The 13,661-nt window shown below is 56.8% G+C and overlaps 2 protein-coding genes across 8 annotated transcripts in view; one reads left to right on the top strand and one right to left on the bottom strand.

Moving 5' to 3' along the window:
* The window catches only part of CROCC (ciliary rootlet coiled-coil, rootletin), a 41,764-nt gene extending 39,658 nt beyond the window's left edge, over nucleotides 1-2,106 (top strand). For 3 of the 6 annotated variants that reach the window (XM_066270331.1, XM_066270330.1, XM_066270327.1), the window contains 3 exons: nucleotides 198-329; nucleotides 978-1,157; nucleotides 1,885-2,106. In XM_066270331.1, the coding sequence (XP_066126428.1) occupies nucleotides 198-329; nucleotides 978-1,157; nucleotides 1,885-1,971 (399 nt within the window). In that variant the 3' untranslated portion in view covers nucleotides 1,972-2,106. The remainder of the gene's footprint in view (nucleotides 1-197; nucleotides 330-977; nucleotides 1,158-1,884) is intronic. The other 3 variants (XM_066270332.1, XM_066270329.1, XM_066270328.1) reach the window with 2 other exon arrangements.
* A 1,727-nt stretch (nucleotides 2,107-3,833) lies between these two features.
* MFAP2 (microfibril associated protein 2) lies at nucleotides 3,834-10,649 on the bottom strand. Of its 2 annotated transcripts, none has more exons than XM_066265165.1 (9): nucleotides 10,578-10,649; nucleotides 7,452-7,529; nucleotides 6,324-6,413; nucleotides 6,074-6,100; nucleotides 5,905-5,991; nucleotides 5,682-5,726; nucleotides 4,821-4,908; nucleotides 4,518-4,591; nucleotides 3,834-4,332 (listed from the first exon to the last, which is right to left on the bottom strand). In XM_066265165.1, the coding sequence occupies exons 2-9, from the start codon at nucleotides 7,486-7,488 to the stop codon at nucleotides 4,229-4,231; spliced, it is 552 nt and encodes a 183-aa protein (XP_066121262.1). In that variant the 5' UTR covers nucleotides 7,489-7,529; nucleotides 10,578-10,649; the 3' UTR covers nucleotides 3,834-4,228. The 2 variants fall into 2 exon arrangements, with proteins under 2 accessions (XP_066121262.1, XP_066121263.1); XM_066265166.1 differs by having other exon boundaries at nucleotides 6,324-6,410.
* Nucleotides 10,650-13,661: the final 3,012 nt, after the last annotated feature.

Raw genomic sequence — 13,661 nt, 5'->3', positions numbered from 1 at the left:
TCCCTGGACCCTTCCCTCACGTCCTCTGGGTCCTAGCCCTGTGGGCCCCATCTGCATGTCACTAGGTCCTGGGGGCCTTGGGTTTCTCTCGGTCCCTGGCCCTTCCGCCTCTAACCTGACACCCCTCCCGGACACCCTTCCCTCCCGGACCTCCCTCCATCCCGGCAGCCCGCTCCCCTCCTGCTTTCCCCACCCAGGTAGAGCGAGAGAAGCTTCGCAGCCATGAGGACACAGTGAGGCTGAGTGCGGAGCAGGGCCGCCTGGACCGCACACTCACGGGGGCGGAGCTGGAACTGGCTGAGGCCCAGAGGCAGATCCAGCTGCTGGAGGTCCCGCCCACGTATCCCTCTCTCTCCCCGGAACCCACAACCCCGCCCCCAACCCCGCCCCAGTCTGAGTGCCAGGCGGTCCCAGGAGTTGCTGATAGCTTAGCCAGCCCTCAGCTCACAACCCAGGAGCCCAGGCCTTGAGGATGGGTGGGGCTCTGAGCCAGGTCCAAGAGGGAGGGGTCCTCCTCAAAGTGGAGAGAATAGAAGATGCTAACAGCCAGTTAGCACCTGAGCCTGTGTGTTCATGTATGTTGTGGACATGAGAGGCAGGAATGTACAGGGGTGTGGCATGTTTAGGTACAGATGACTTCATGTATATAGGAATACTAGTCTTTTGCACATATGTATACACCCATTTGAACATGGGTATTTACATGCTTTTGTGGCTGTATATGAGCTTGTGTTTGAGTACATCTGTGTATGTGTGTGTCTGTCTGAGTAGGGATCACTAGGTATCCTAATTGCGAGCCTGGGAACAAACAAGGATCTCAAGGATCTGTTCTGCATCCCCTTCTGCACTGGCTTTGCCACAAGGGGCCTTCAGGCTCCTGCCCGGGGAGGTGCCTGATACCTTCTTCCACATCCGCAGACATATGCGCGTTCGTGTACACACAGGACAAGGCTTCTGACTAGCTGCCTCTCCTGTAGGCCCAGGTGGTGGTGCTGGAGCAGGACCGTAGTACAGCCCGTCTGGAGGCGGAGGAGCAGGAACAGCTGGAGCTGCAGCAGGAGGTGGAGCGCCTGCGCAGTGCCCAGGTGCAGACAGAACGCACCCTGGAGGCGCGAGAGCGGGCCCACCGGCAGAGGGTGCGTGGGCTGGAGGAGCAGGTACTCAGGCCTGACAGGGCTCGGCCTCTACCCCTGGGGGCTGCAGAGCCAGCAGGACTACCCCCTGGGGAGCTGGGCCAGGATAGGAGTGTGGAGGTGGAGAAGGACGAAGAAGGGAAGGGGTGAGGCCTGGGTGTGACTTCTCCGGGATAAGCAGTCTGGGGCTCCGGAAACTGACATGGTCTGGTGGTGTCAACCATGGCTGAACACGGGCTTAAGTGATGTCCCTAGAACTCAGTCCCCTGCCACGGCTCTGCCCTCTGGCTCTGGGTAGGCCCTCTCCCTGAGCGGCACAGACCGCATCCATAGCCCCCGCCTGGGTTATCCCAGCTACCCCTAGTCTCAGAGAAGAGTTGGGGGAGGGGTCTTTTTTCCTGAGAGCAACCCTTGAAGTCCCAGGGATGGTCCTCATCGAGCAGCGTCAATCCCAGACCCCTTCCCGGCCATCCCTGCCCTAACTGTCTACAGGGCAAGGCTGGGGATGAGAGTGGGGGTGGGCTGGCCCCTAAAGAGATGCTGAGCAGTCAGCGGACACCTGACTCCACCATGGAATGGAATGAGAAAGGGAGAACACACCCCGGTTCTTAAACTTGTTTTTTTCCTGAGACGGGCAGCACTGGTTCCTGCTGGGGTCCCAGATGCAGTCACCCCTCCCCACCCCTTTCCCTGAAATCAGGCTGAGGACCTGGGCTGGCTGGGCTGGTTCTACCTTCTCTCTCTTCTCCAGGTGTCCTCACTGAAGGGACAGTTGCATCAGGAGCTTCGGAGGAGCTCGGCGTCCTTCTTCCCGGCCTCCGGGACCCCGGAGAAATGAGCTCCTTGCTGGCTGGCTGCCAGGGCAGGAGAGGAGCCTCCTTTCCAGCACAGTCCAGCCAAGAGCCTGGGCCTGTCGGGGCCACTGGAGCCCAAACTGGCTGAGGAGGGGCCGGCCCCAGCAGGGGCTCCCCTGCATCACCTCGGAGGGCCCACTCAGTCCAGCCTCCTGCCCCGGAGGAGCCACGCCCTGTTGTACAAGCTCCTGCTGAGTAGGGGGGCTGAAGCCAGGTCTCAGGGAGACCCTCTTGTCTCCAGCCGGCCCTGGAGCATGGGGTCACAGAAGGATGGCTGCTCAGGCCTAGGGCAGGGGTCAGAGCCCCAGGCCCTGCCCCGGCTTCCCAGAGCTCTCTTCCTTAGTTCAGAATGTTTGTCAGGAAATTCCTCAGAGTTCAGAGTCCCTGTATTTTTATACCTTTTTATAATGTTAAATGTTCAGAACTGTTTGTTTTTTATGATAAGACCACATTTTCTAAAAACAGCTTTGTACAGATGTCTCTCTTTGCTATCAGAATGCCTTGTCTAGCTTGGTAGATGGGAGGGGAGACAGGGAGGGCCTGGGCCTGTAACGCCGGTGGCCGAGGCCAGGCAGGTCCACACTGGACTCGGGCAGACGGTAGAGAAACTACAGAGCCAGAAATCAGCCATTCCCATTTAATAGTCTCGCAACAGCAGATGAGCAAACAGGCAGATTGCCGCTTCTCAGGCCAACAAACAGCAAAATGGCCCCTCAGAGTGGCAAGCAGGCAAGCCGCACTGAGGACAAGCACCTGCAGCCTTATATAGACTACCCTCACGTGGTGCTGCCCCGTGCTCATGCACTGATAGGCAAAGGACAGGTGAGCAAGCCTAACAGCTGTTTTCCCAAGTGCCCCAGTGAGGGACTCGGGGAGTGGGGAAGCTCTAGAAAGGCATGTGGAACTTACCAACCTCAGGATGTTGGGGTGGGGAGGCCTCCAGGATCCAGTGGCACCCACCCCATTTAACAGATGAGGCTGCTGAGATGTGACCCAACCTAAGCAGCTTGACTTTCCAGCCCAAGCTTTCTCACCCTTCTCTGGCCCCTTCTCAGGGTGGACCCCACCCTCTGGAGAGTGACAGGCCTGCCAGGCAGCATGGTGAGCAAGTGCAGGCTTGGGGGTGAACGGGGGGTCTTGCCGTTGCCCCACTGAGCGAGCTTGGGCAAAGGAGCTTAAACGTGTCAGACTGTGGAGTCCAACCGAACCAGGTTCTGCCCAGCTCTGCTACCTCTAGCTGTGGACCCTTGGGTGGGTTAATGCGTCTGGGCTTAGTTTCCCTGTCTATAAGATGTGGATGTTAATTGTACCCACCACATAGGCTTGTTTGGAGGGTTAAATAGGACGGGGCTGAGCACTCATGCAGAGCCTAGTCCCCCCTGCAGGTCAGAGGGTGCTGTATTGGCCTGCCCTGTTTCTGCCCTCTGAACTGCATCTGCGCACGCGCGCACAGACACACACACACACACACACACACACACACACCTACCTTGACCTCCTGCCTTATACCCTCTCCCTCATGCTTCTATTCTGGTGGCCTGTCTTGGCTTGCATTGCTCTGATCACGGGGGCTCGGGCCCTGACAAGAAAGCTGTAACCCTGAACCTTCTTGCTATGGTGTAACCCTGGCGGGCAGTGGACATGGCCCATCTTTCTGGCAGGTCCGAGCTGAAGTCAGTGGGTGAGGAGGCAGGGCTGGGACAGCAGACAAAGCCACAGGTCGCCTGCACAGTCCCTTCTGAAGGGGCCGTATAGCCTTTTAGGGCAGGTAGTGTTGGAAGTACCTGGCCACCCAGTTTGTGTTCTCTGAAAAATGACTGAATCTTTTGTAAAAACTTGTTTTTAATTTTGTATGAAACAGGTGGTCTATGCCCGGGGACTGTAGGAAATCCAAGCAGACCAGCTGGGGTGAAGGGCATAGCCTACCTCAGGGGGCTGGGGGGACTGTCCCCAGAGGAACTGAGAAGGCACGCTGAGGCCCAGGTCCCAGTGAGAGGCCTGGGATGCCCCCAGGTGGGATGCCCCCAACTGGGCAGTGGGAAGCCCCCATTGTGCCTCAAGGGTGGCCACAGGCTGAGGAGGGTCCTGAGACAACCCCCTGGGCCGCAGTCCTCTAACTTTTTACGGAATAAAAGGAATGTCAGCCGGGAAGGAAAGCACCAGGTGAGGCCCTTCCTCGAGGGAGGGCCCTGGAAGTGAGGCCCCTGGATGTGAGGCGGGGCAGGGCTGGGGGCCAGCACCCTAGCAGCCCCCGCAGCTCCGAGCACAGGAGGCCGCCACAGATTGGCACAGGCCACTGCTGGCCATCACACCACATTTGGAGAACTTGTCCCGACATAGGTCAGCTGTTGGGAAGGGGGCAGAGAGGAGTTGGGGTCAGGGTGGGGCTGGGTGATGGGAACTGCTCCCCACTCCTGACCAGAATCCCCCAGAAGTGGTCCCCGCACAGAACACGTGTTTAATAAGCATCAGGTGGGTGGCTAATGAGAGGGCCGGGGCAGGGAGAGGTCTAGGGGTGGAGGCTGCCTACCTCGGAGGAGCTCCTCGTGGGCACAGACCGTGCGGACACAGATCTCCTTATTGATGACGTACATTCGGCGGAGGCTGGGGAGATTGGGCCAGGGGAGGTGTCAGCCCCACCTTCACCCAGCCCCACTGGGAGAGCCTGGACAGGACCTGGAATTGGAGCCCGGGAGTCCCAGCTCCCAGTCTAGGGCTCAGCCAGAGCTGAGCTCACCATCAGGATTCACTTATCTTTCCCCAGACTCCACCTGGGTGGGCTGGAGCTCTCCCCTTCTGCTCCCTGCCCCGCACATGCGCTATCTGTGCTCACCTGTAGAAGCAGACCTCGTTGAGACACTGTTTGCAGGGCTTGTGTATGGAGTAGAGGCGGGTGCACGGGTACTGCTCCTCCCGGCAGTCTGGGTGACAGGCGGGATCAGACTGGGAGGCTGCGGCTTAGGGGCCAGGACTGGGGGCGGGGAAGCCCCCAACGTTGCCCACCAGAGACTGGCTCTCATCTCAGGATCTAGCTACACCCTACACCCCCTGGCCCAGCCCAGACCCACTCCCTGCCACGCATGCACATAAGCATGCATGCAAACACGCATGCAATTACAGGCATAGGCAGAGTTGGACCTTCTGAGGCTGCCCAGTTTTGTACATAGGCAAATCACAACCTCACTTAGAAGCATATATTCAAACATACATAAATTCAAGCACAAATCTACAGCACACACACAAAGTCCACACCAACCTCACAGGAACACGCACTACCACACTGAGCTCACAAGGGTCAGAAGGGAACCCTCAGCCTTGCTCTCTCAGGCTCTTGGCTGGGGCAGCATGGGGCCTGCTAAGCCAGCCTGCACTTCCTGCCTCCTCCTCACCTGCGTGCCAGAGCGCCACCACTGCCGGGAAGGCCCCAGTTTGCTCCTTGCCTCTCCCCAGCGCCTGGGAGCAGAGGACTCCCTGGGCTGCAGCCACCTCAGCCTCCAGCCAGCCAGGCCCAGGGGGGAGGGGTTTCCCGGAGCTGCCCTGAAGTCCTGGGGTTAGCGGCCTAAAGCAGGGGCATGTCTGCAAGCACCCCCCACCACCTACCCAGGCCAGAGCACAGGCCTGGCGGTCTCTGTCCTATCAGCGCCCCAACCCGCTTCACCACGACTTCGGGTGCCGCTGTCAAGAAGGCTCTTACCAAGAGGCCCAGGCTCCGTGGGCTCCGTCTCTGCATTTCCTGGCTCTGGTGTTGGGAGAAGGGCAGGCAGAGATCACTGAGAGAGGTCTATTCAGGGCAGAGTTAGGTCACCTCTCCCAGCACGCCCAGCCTCCACCCTCCCACCCACCCCGGGCCAAGACCCTCTGCAAATACCCCCTACACACACACTCACTCCCAGGGTCGAAAGGAGCTTGTGGCCTACCAAAGGTGGGGGCTGGGATGACTTCCTGTTGGACTTGCTGCTGAGACTGGAACTGGAACTGCTCCTCCGAGGGCCGAGGGGTGGCCTCTGCAACAGATCCTGATAAGGAGGTCTGCCCCTTCCCCCACCCCAGATGCCCACCCATCCTCTCCAGCCCCCTACCCTTTACCTTGATAATCATAGTAGTCTGGGTTGTCTGAAAACAAAGGTGAATGTGGAGTTGGTATGGGTCAGGCTAGCTCCCAGTCTCAGGGGCAAAGGAAGTCACAGTTGAGCAAGGGCCATCCCGTCTACCCCCCACCCCGACTCCCATCACCTAACCCCACCAGGTCCCGGGCTGAGCCTTGCACATCCAGGGAACCAGGTCTTGATGACATGACCGGATTGGGGGACCGGGGCGGGGGGTGTCAAGACCTTACCAATCTGGTCACCGTAATGGGTGTACTGTACGTGGTCTGGGAATGGTGGCAGTGGGTCCAGGTCATATTGCCCCTGAGCCAGCAGGCCTGCTGTGGGGAGGCAAAGCATGAGGGGGTGCCTCACAGAGGACAGCAGGGGACCTGAGGCACTTCTGGAGAGTGTGGTGGAGGTCCAGCAAGCATGTAACACCCTAAGCTCCTACAACCAGACTCTTAGACCCACAGGATCCAAACTCCTTCCTCAGCCATTAAGGCCCTTATGCTCCCTGGTCCTGTGTGACCTCATGGACCTCATTCTGCTCATCTCTTGCATGCTGGCCTCCTGGCTGTTCCTGGAACTGAGCACTCTCCTGCCTGCCCCAGGGCCTTTGCACTTGACTCTCCCTACTCCTGTGATCCTGGTCACCTTCTCCTTCAGGTCTCAAATAAAATTTCAGCTCTGCTAAGAGGCTGTTGCTGGCCCACCCACCTCCTCTATCTCATTCTTCTGTTTATTTCCATCATAGCACTCAATACAATTGGACATTTATCACATCTACTTGATAATATAGCTCTCCCTTCCCTGGACAGGCAGTATTGCAAAGGCAGAGATTTGTCTGCCTAGTTCATCATTGTATCCCGAAGGCCTCGTCCAGTGCCTAGCACATAGTAGGTGCTCAACAAATATGTTAAGTGAATGTGTGTTAGACAGACCTGGCAGGGACTTTTGATCTCCACTGATAACTTCTTACTAGACCAATAGGGATCCCTTTAAGATCAAAATTGTATAAGGTGGTTGAGCCCCAAATGGGTCTAGACTCCCTGCCTTGGGTACTCCCAACTCCTGCACACCAACTCCCAGGAGGGTCAGTAAGAAGAAAAGTATGGACTTCTGATGCCCGGGAGGTGCCCATTCTCCAGAATTCCTCCTGCTGCTGCTGTGAACAGTTGGGGTGAGGGCCCAGGAAACGCCTCAGACTTTGGGAGGTGTCAGCCAGTTTAGTCCGTGGTCCAGGAGGCAGGAGGCCCTGGGCCAGGGAGCTGAGTTCTGGCCATAGGGTACAACAAAGACTGCCATCTCCCTTCTCCACATACCTTACTATCACCCACATAGGGGAGTTCCCCAACCCATTTCCAGAAGTCACTTACCAGGCAGGAATAGCAGGAAGAGGTAGGCAGCTCTCATGGCTACTTAGTGAGGAGGGCTGGGCTGGTGTCAGAGGACAACTGGAGGAAGAGGAGGGGGCAAACTGCATCCCAGGCCCTTAACCCAGGATTACTGAACCTACTCCTGCTCCCCTGAATTCAGCCTGGAGAAGGAGGCACTCAGAATAGAAGTAGAGCAGGCCCTGGCTGGTTGGCTCAGTGGTAGAGTGTTGGCCTGGTGTGCAGGAGTCCAGGGTTCGATTCCCGGCCAGGGCACACAGGAGAAGCGCCCATCTGCTTCTCCACCCCTCCCCCTCTCCTTCCTCTCTGTCTCTCTCTTCCCCTCCCGCAGCCAAGGCTCCATTGGAGCAAAGATGGCTGGGCGCTGGGGATGGCTCCATGGCCTCTGCCTCAGGCACTAGAATGGCTCTGGTTGCAACAGAGCAACGCCCCAGGTGGGCAGAGCATCATCCCCTGGTGGGTGTGCCGGGTGGATCCCTGTCGGGCATCTCTGTCCGGGGCATGCGGGAGTCTGTCTGACTGCCTCCCCGTTTCCAACTTCAGAAAAATACAAAAAAAAAAAAAAAAAAAAAAAAAAAGAATAGAAGTAGGGCATATGAAGGGCCCAGAGGAGAAACTGAGGGATATCTGCTGACCTTGATGGCCTACCAGGTATTCATATCCTAAGGGACAAGGCCTCCAACTTGGCTCCAGGGCTGATCTTTTTTTTTTTTTTTTTTTTTGTATTTTTCTGAAGCTGGAAACGGGGAGAGAGTCAGACAGACTCCCGCATGCGCCCGACCAGGATCCACCTGGCACGCCCACCAGGGGGCGATGCTCTGCCCACCAGGGGGCGATGCTCTGCCACGACCAGAGCCACTCTAGCGCCTGGGGCAGAGGCCAAGGAGCCATTCCCAGCGCCCGGGCCATCTTTGCTCCAATGGAGCCTTGGCTGCGGGAGGGGAAGAGAGAGACAGAGAGGAAGGAGGGGGGGGTGGAGAAGCAGATGGGCGCTTCTCCTATGTGCCCTGGCCGGGAATCGAACCCGGGTCCCCCACACGCCAGGCCGACGCTCTACCGCTGAGCCAACCAGCCAGGGCCGAGGGCTGATCTTGACAAAGGAACAGACCCTAACCTGCCCTGATCAGTTAGGGGACATTTCTAATCCCCCACCAGCCTTGACCCTGCCCTCCCTGCCCACTACCGTGCCCACTCACTGGTTCAGCACCTCCCCAGGGGTCTAATGCACTGATCATGTGAATCTATGACCCCTGGGCCCATCCTTGGGACCCCAGCCCTGTCCCACCAACATCACAACCCACCCAGGAGCATTTGCCAAACCGACCACCTGCTCCCAATTAGCCCCCCCAGACTCTGAGCATCTTTCTCAGCAGGAAACCATATACATACATGGCCCCAGGGGCCCTAGGCAGCCAGGCCTGGGCAGGACTCCTACCCCCAGAAGATTCCTCTCCTGCCAGGCCTCCCAAGACCTGGCTGTGCATCAGACTCACGAGACTGTGGTCTGTTTGTCTGGGGCAGCAGGAAACACTTAGGGTGGAGGCTGAGGAGGGCTTCCCTGGCTCCTAGAAAGGCAGCACTGGAGGGGACCATGATGTCACCCAGCCTAGGGGTGCTGGACCCCCTGACACTGGATGACAAGTGTTGTGTGTGTAATTTGAGGGGAGAAACAGAGCAGTGATCCATAGCTTTCATTAGGCTCTTGAAGTTGAAGAACTCCTGGTTGAGTCCAGCTTCCAGTCTTTGGCCCCACAGTGGACTGGCAGAGTCCCCCACCTCAGTCTCAGCTCAGTGGAGGGCAGCCTCAGACTGTCAGCCTCCACTGGGAGGGCTGGGAGAGAGCCCGGCTCCTTTATCCAGGGCCCCCTCCCTGCCACAAAAAGGGAGTTCCTTCAGACAGCTAACTGGAAACCTAACTGCCATACCCCCCACCCAACCCCGGGGAATCTAGGGAGAGGGGAAGAGAAGGGACAGAAACAGCATCTTGTACTCCTCCTTCCCCATCCTGAGACTTCTGTGACCCCCTGCCCATTTCATGTATTCCATATCTCTCTCCCTTCCTTAATCCTCACTGCTGTCGGGTGAGGTGGGCGAGGACCCTGAGGTGGGAGGAGAGGGGACCGGTGACTCAAGTTGCCCCAGAGGCCCACACCCCTGTTCTGAAGGCCTGTGGCCTCCTCCTGGTGAGGGGGACTGAAGGACCTGGACCTCCTTCCTTGGGACTCCCTACAGAGCTGCACTATCCCATCCTGTCCTCCTAGGCTGGTGGCAGCCTCGCTCATTGGAGCTGTCACCACTCAGGAGGGAGGTCCTGAGTTGGGGAGCAAGGGGCCTTAGGAGGTGTATGTGTGGGGTGGCCTCTGTCTGTCCCAAGCCCTTCCTTGGTCTCCCAGCCGGTACATAGAGTCTTCCTCCCCAGAAGGGCTCGCACCCAGGCCCAGGGGAGTCCTGTGGGAGTAATGAATTGTCCAAGAGGTCATCTCCGTGTACTTCTAGACTTTGGGTTTTGGGGGTGTGGGGGAGACCAGGATCTGCCTAGGAGGCTGCCCACCCCTTCCACAGCTGCACTCCCCTCCCCTCTGCGTTTTTTGGAGGAAGGGGACAAGTGGGGCCTATCTAGAGCCTCCTGCCACACACTCACTCAGAGGGAAGCCCTGCCTGCTCTGGAGGCCAGGCTGGGGTCGGGCTGGCGGGAACCAGATGTTGCAGCCCGCACAGCTGGGAACAATCAGCCACAGCGCGCTGCCCCCGTCTCTGATCTCCCTTTGTCTCTCTGCGTCCCCGGGCTCCCGCTGCACACCCCCACCCCACCCGCCACATTCCAACCTCCCACGGAGAACAAAAGCCGTCCCCACCCCTGATACCCCCACTTCTGGCTCCCCCCAAACTAGGGTTCCCCTCCCTTCCCAACTCGCGTCCTCCCCTCAAAGCGATCCCAAACTTTCCAAGTGGCCTCTTAGCATCTGCTCAGACGGCCGGGGTTCAAGGACGCTGGCAGCCGCTCCCAGGATAAGGGACACGCAGAGCCCCGCACCACCACCCCCTACCCGCGACCCGGGTTCCCCCCCAGAGCTCCTGGCCGAGTCCCGCAGCCAGGCCCGCGCTTACCTGGCCGGGTCACTCCACTGCCCGCTCCGAGTCTGCCCGCCAGAACCGCCCCTTTGCCCGCTGCGAGCCCCGATCGGGCCCCCGACGGGCCGGCGCCCGCCCTCCAGCCCCGGATCTGCTGGGTCCTAACGCGAGAGCCGCCGTGCCGGCCGCGGCGCCCTCGGGTCTTCAACCCGCTTCTAGGGGCGGACCTGGGGAGGAGGAAGCGCCCGCGGAGCCATCGGAAGTCTGTTCAACACTCATACGGTGCAGACCGCTTTCTCCTTATCTCCCCATCACACCTGGGCAGCAATCATTGGTGACCTGGACCGCAATCATGGTGAGGTGGGCGCATTACCCCATTTTACAGAGGAGGAAACCAAGGCTCAGAAAGGTGATTCACCCAGAGCCTCTCAGATGGAAGGACGCCTTGCGCTCCTGACTTCTCCCAGCTTGGAGAACACCCTCCCTGCGCTGATTTGCCTCCTGCCTCCCTGGCCGTGCTTTCTGGGACTTCTTAATCATCCGTGGGCTAGGACTAGCTTCCATAGCCAGCACTTCTTTCAGCCCAGCGGCTCCGGCATACTACGCCTGGCAGGCCCCACCAACGTCCCCAAGGCTTATCAAATTCAACAAGGACCCAGGTCCAAATTCAGGACCCCTGCCCCTGCCCAAGACCTGGGCTTGGAAGGTGTTCCCTTTCAGGGAGTGCCCCCACCCCCACCCTTTCATTACTCAGGCTTCTCCTGCCATCAGCCCCCGCATCTGATCCAGCACCCAGCCACTAATTCTGCGTCCAAAAGATCCTTTTGAGTGTTCACTGCCTCCCCGGGGTGTAAGCCACCACCATCTCTTGCCTGAACTCTGTAAACGTCCAATTTGGGCTTTCTCAAGTGGGCCCTCCCCTCCCCCACCTGCCTCAGACCTTGGCCCCCTTCTACCTAAAGCCTTTGCTCTTTTTCCATGGTACCTAGGATAAAAGCTAAGCTTCCACCCTGGCCGGATAGCTCAGTTGGTTAGAGTGTTGTCCGATACACCAAGGTTGCAGGTTCGATCCCACAGTCATTGGGATTGGTTGACAAGGTTGACAAGAGTTAACTAATGAATGCATAAATAAAGGGAACAACAAATTGATGTTTCTCCCTTCCTCTCTAAAAAAAATTTTTTTTTAATTTTTTTTTTTTAGATTTTTAAAACATTCATTTTAGAGGGAGAAGAGGGGAGGAGCAGGAAGCATCAATTCCCATATGTGCCTTGACCAGGCAAGCCTGGGATTTCAAATCGGCACCCTCACCATTCTAGGTCGATGCTTTATCCACTGTGCCACTCCAGGTCAGGCCCTTCTTCTTTCTCTAAAATCAATCAATCAAAATAATAAAAGTAAAATTGTAAAAAAAAAAAAAAAAAAAAGACAAAAAGACTAAGCTTCCCTTTGGCACCCAAGGGCCCTACCCCTTCATCCTGGTCTGGCTCTGCCTCTTCATTTCCTGCCTGCTTTTCCTCCAGCCACATGAACTTTTGGCAATCTCTCACTAAACTCCTTTCTCAGCGGCCACAGGGCCTTTGCTCAAGCTTTTCTTACCCGGGAACACTGGTGAGGTCCACCTCTTTCTGGTTATAGAGCAAACCCTCTCTTCCTCAGAGCAGCCTTCCCTTTCTCCCTGTCATGCCCCAAAGCACCTCTGCTTTACTGCTCGCAGCTGTCATGTTGCCCTGTCTGTGGGACCATTTGCTGAGCCTGTCAACCACATGAAGACAGGGACATGGTCTGTTTTTGCTCATCCATGATTTCTGCTCATTAGGCGCAGTGCCGGGCTCAGCAGCTCTTCAGTGAATATTTGTGGAATGAATGACTGTACACTTAATTCTCCTCAGAGACTGGTTGGGTTGGTGGTGCAGTTCCCCTGCCTTCAGGGCAGTCCTAGCCCTGCTGAGTCATAGGAGCCTGAGGAGGGGGCTCCAGCTGGGATGTCCCTTGGTTCAGACCCTCATCATAAGATTGATTGCCTGACCCCACCATGCTCCCCACAACCACCTGCCCTTTAAAGACTAAATCCTATTAGTGACTAAACGCAGCAGTCTCCCTGTTGCAAACCCAAGCAGCAAATAACTGTGCAGGTCTCGGGTGGGAAGGGTGGAAGATTAGAAAATAAACACAGAAAGAAAAACGATGGGATAGGGAGGATCCATTGCACCGCTAATAGCTTGCAAGAGCCAGTCTTCATCCCCAAACCGCTTTATTTATAGGGCAGAGCAGTCATTAGCAAAACAAAGAAAGCTCAGCTACAAAGTCACATTTCTGAGGCAAACCAAGAATTCCCCCAAGTGCAGAAAACCCTCTACTCTGCATAACATCTATTTTTAAAAATTTTTATTTTATTTATTCATTTTAGAGAGGAGAGAGAGAGGGAGAGAGAGAGGAGAGACGGGGGGAGGAGCTGGAAGCATCAACTCCCATATGTGCCTTGACCAGGCAAGCCCAGGGTTTTGAACTGGCGACCTCAGCATTTCCAGGTCGACGCTTTATCCACTGCGCCACCACAGGTCAGGCCTATTTAAAAAAATTTTTTTATTTTTTGTGGCAGAGACAGAGAGTCAGAGAGAGGGACAGATAGGGACAGACAGGAAGGGAAAGAAATGAAAAACATCAATTCTTCGTTGTGGCTCCTTAGTTGTTCATTGATTAATTTCTCATATGTGCCTTGGCCAGGGGGCTACAGCAGACCGAGTGATCCCTTGCTTGAGCCAGTGACTTTAGGATCAAGCTGGTGAGCTTTGCTCAAACCAGAGGAGCCCACGCTCAAGCAGGCGACCTCAGTTTCAAACCTGGGTCCTCTGCATCCCGGTCCAACGCTCTATCCATTGCGCCACCGCCTGGTCAGGCCTGCATAACATCTTAACTTCACAAAACAAAGGGTAAAAAGAAAACTGCCTCTAGTCTCTCCGAAGGATATGGGGGATATGACAAGAAGAAACAGCCAGCACGGAGATGTGAAGGGCATGCAAATTGCCTTTACCAACTTAAACAATCAGATTATGGGGAAGAACTTAGCTGTTAATAACTTAATCAAGTGAGGTGGGGGGATGGGCAGCGAAGATCTTGTC

Source organism: Saccopteryx bilineata, chromosome 3, assembly GCF_036850765.1.
Source record: "Saccopteryx bilineata isolate mSacBil1 chromosome 3, mSacBil1_pri_phased_curated, whole genome shotgun sequence".
In the NCBI taxonomy this organism is placed as follows: domain Eukaryota; kingdom Metazoa; phylum Chordata; class Mammalia; order Chiroptera; family Emballonuridae; genus Saccopteryx; species Saccopteryx bilineata.
This window is presented reverse-complemented; position numbering and strand designations above follow the sequence as displayed.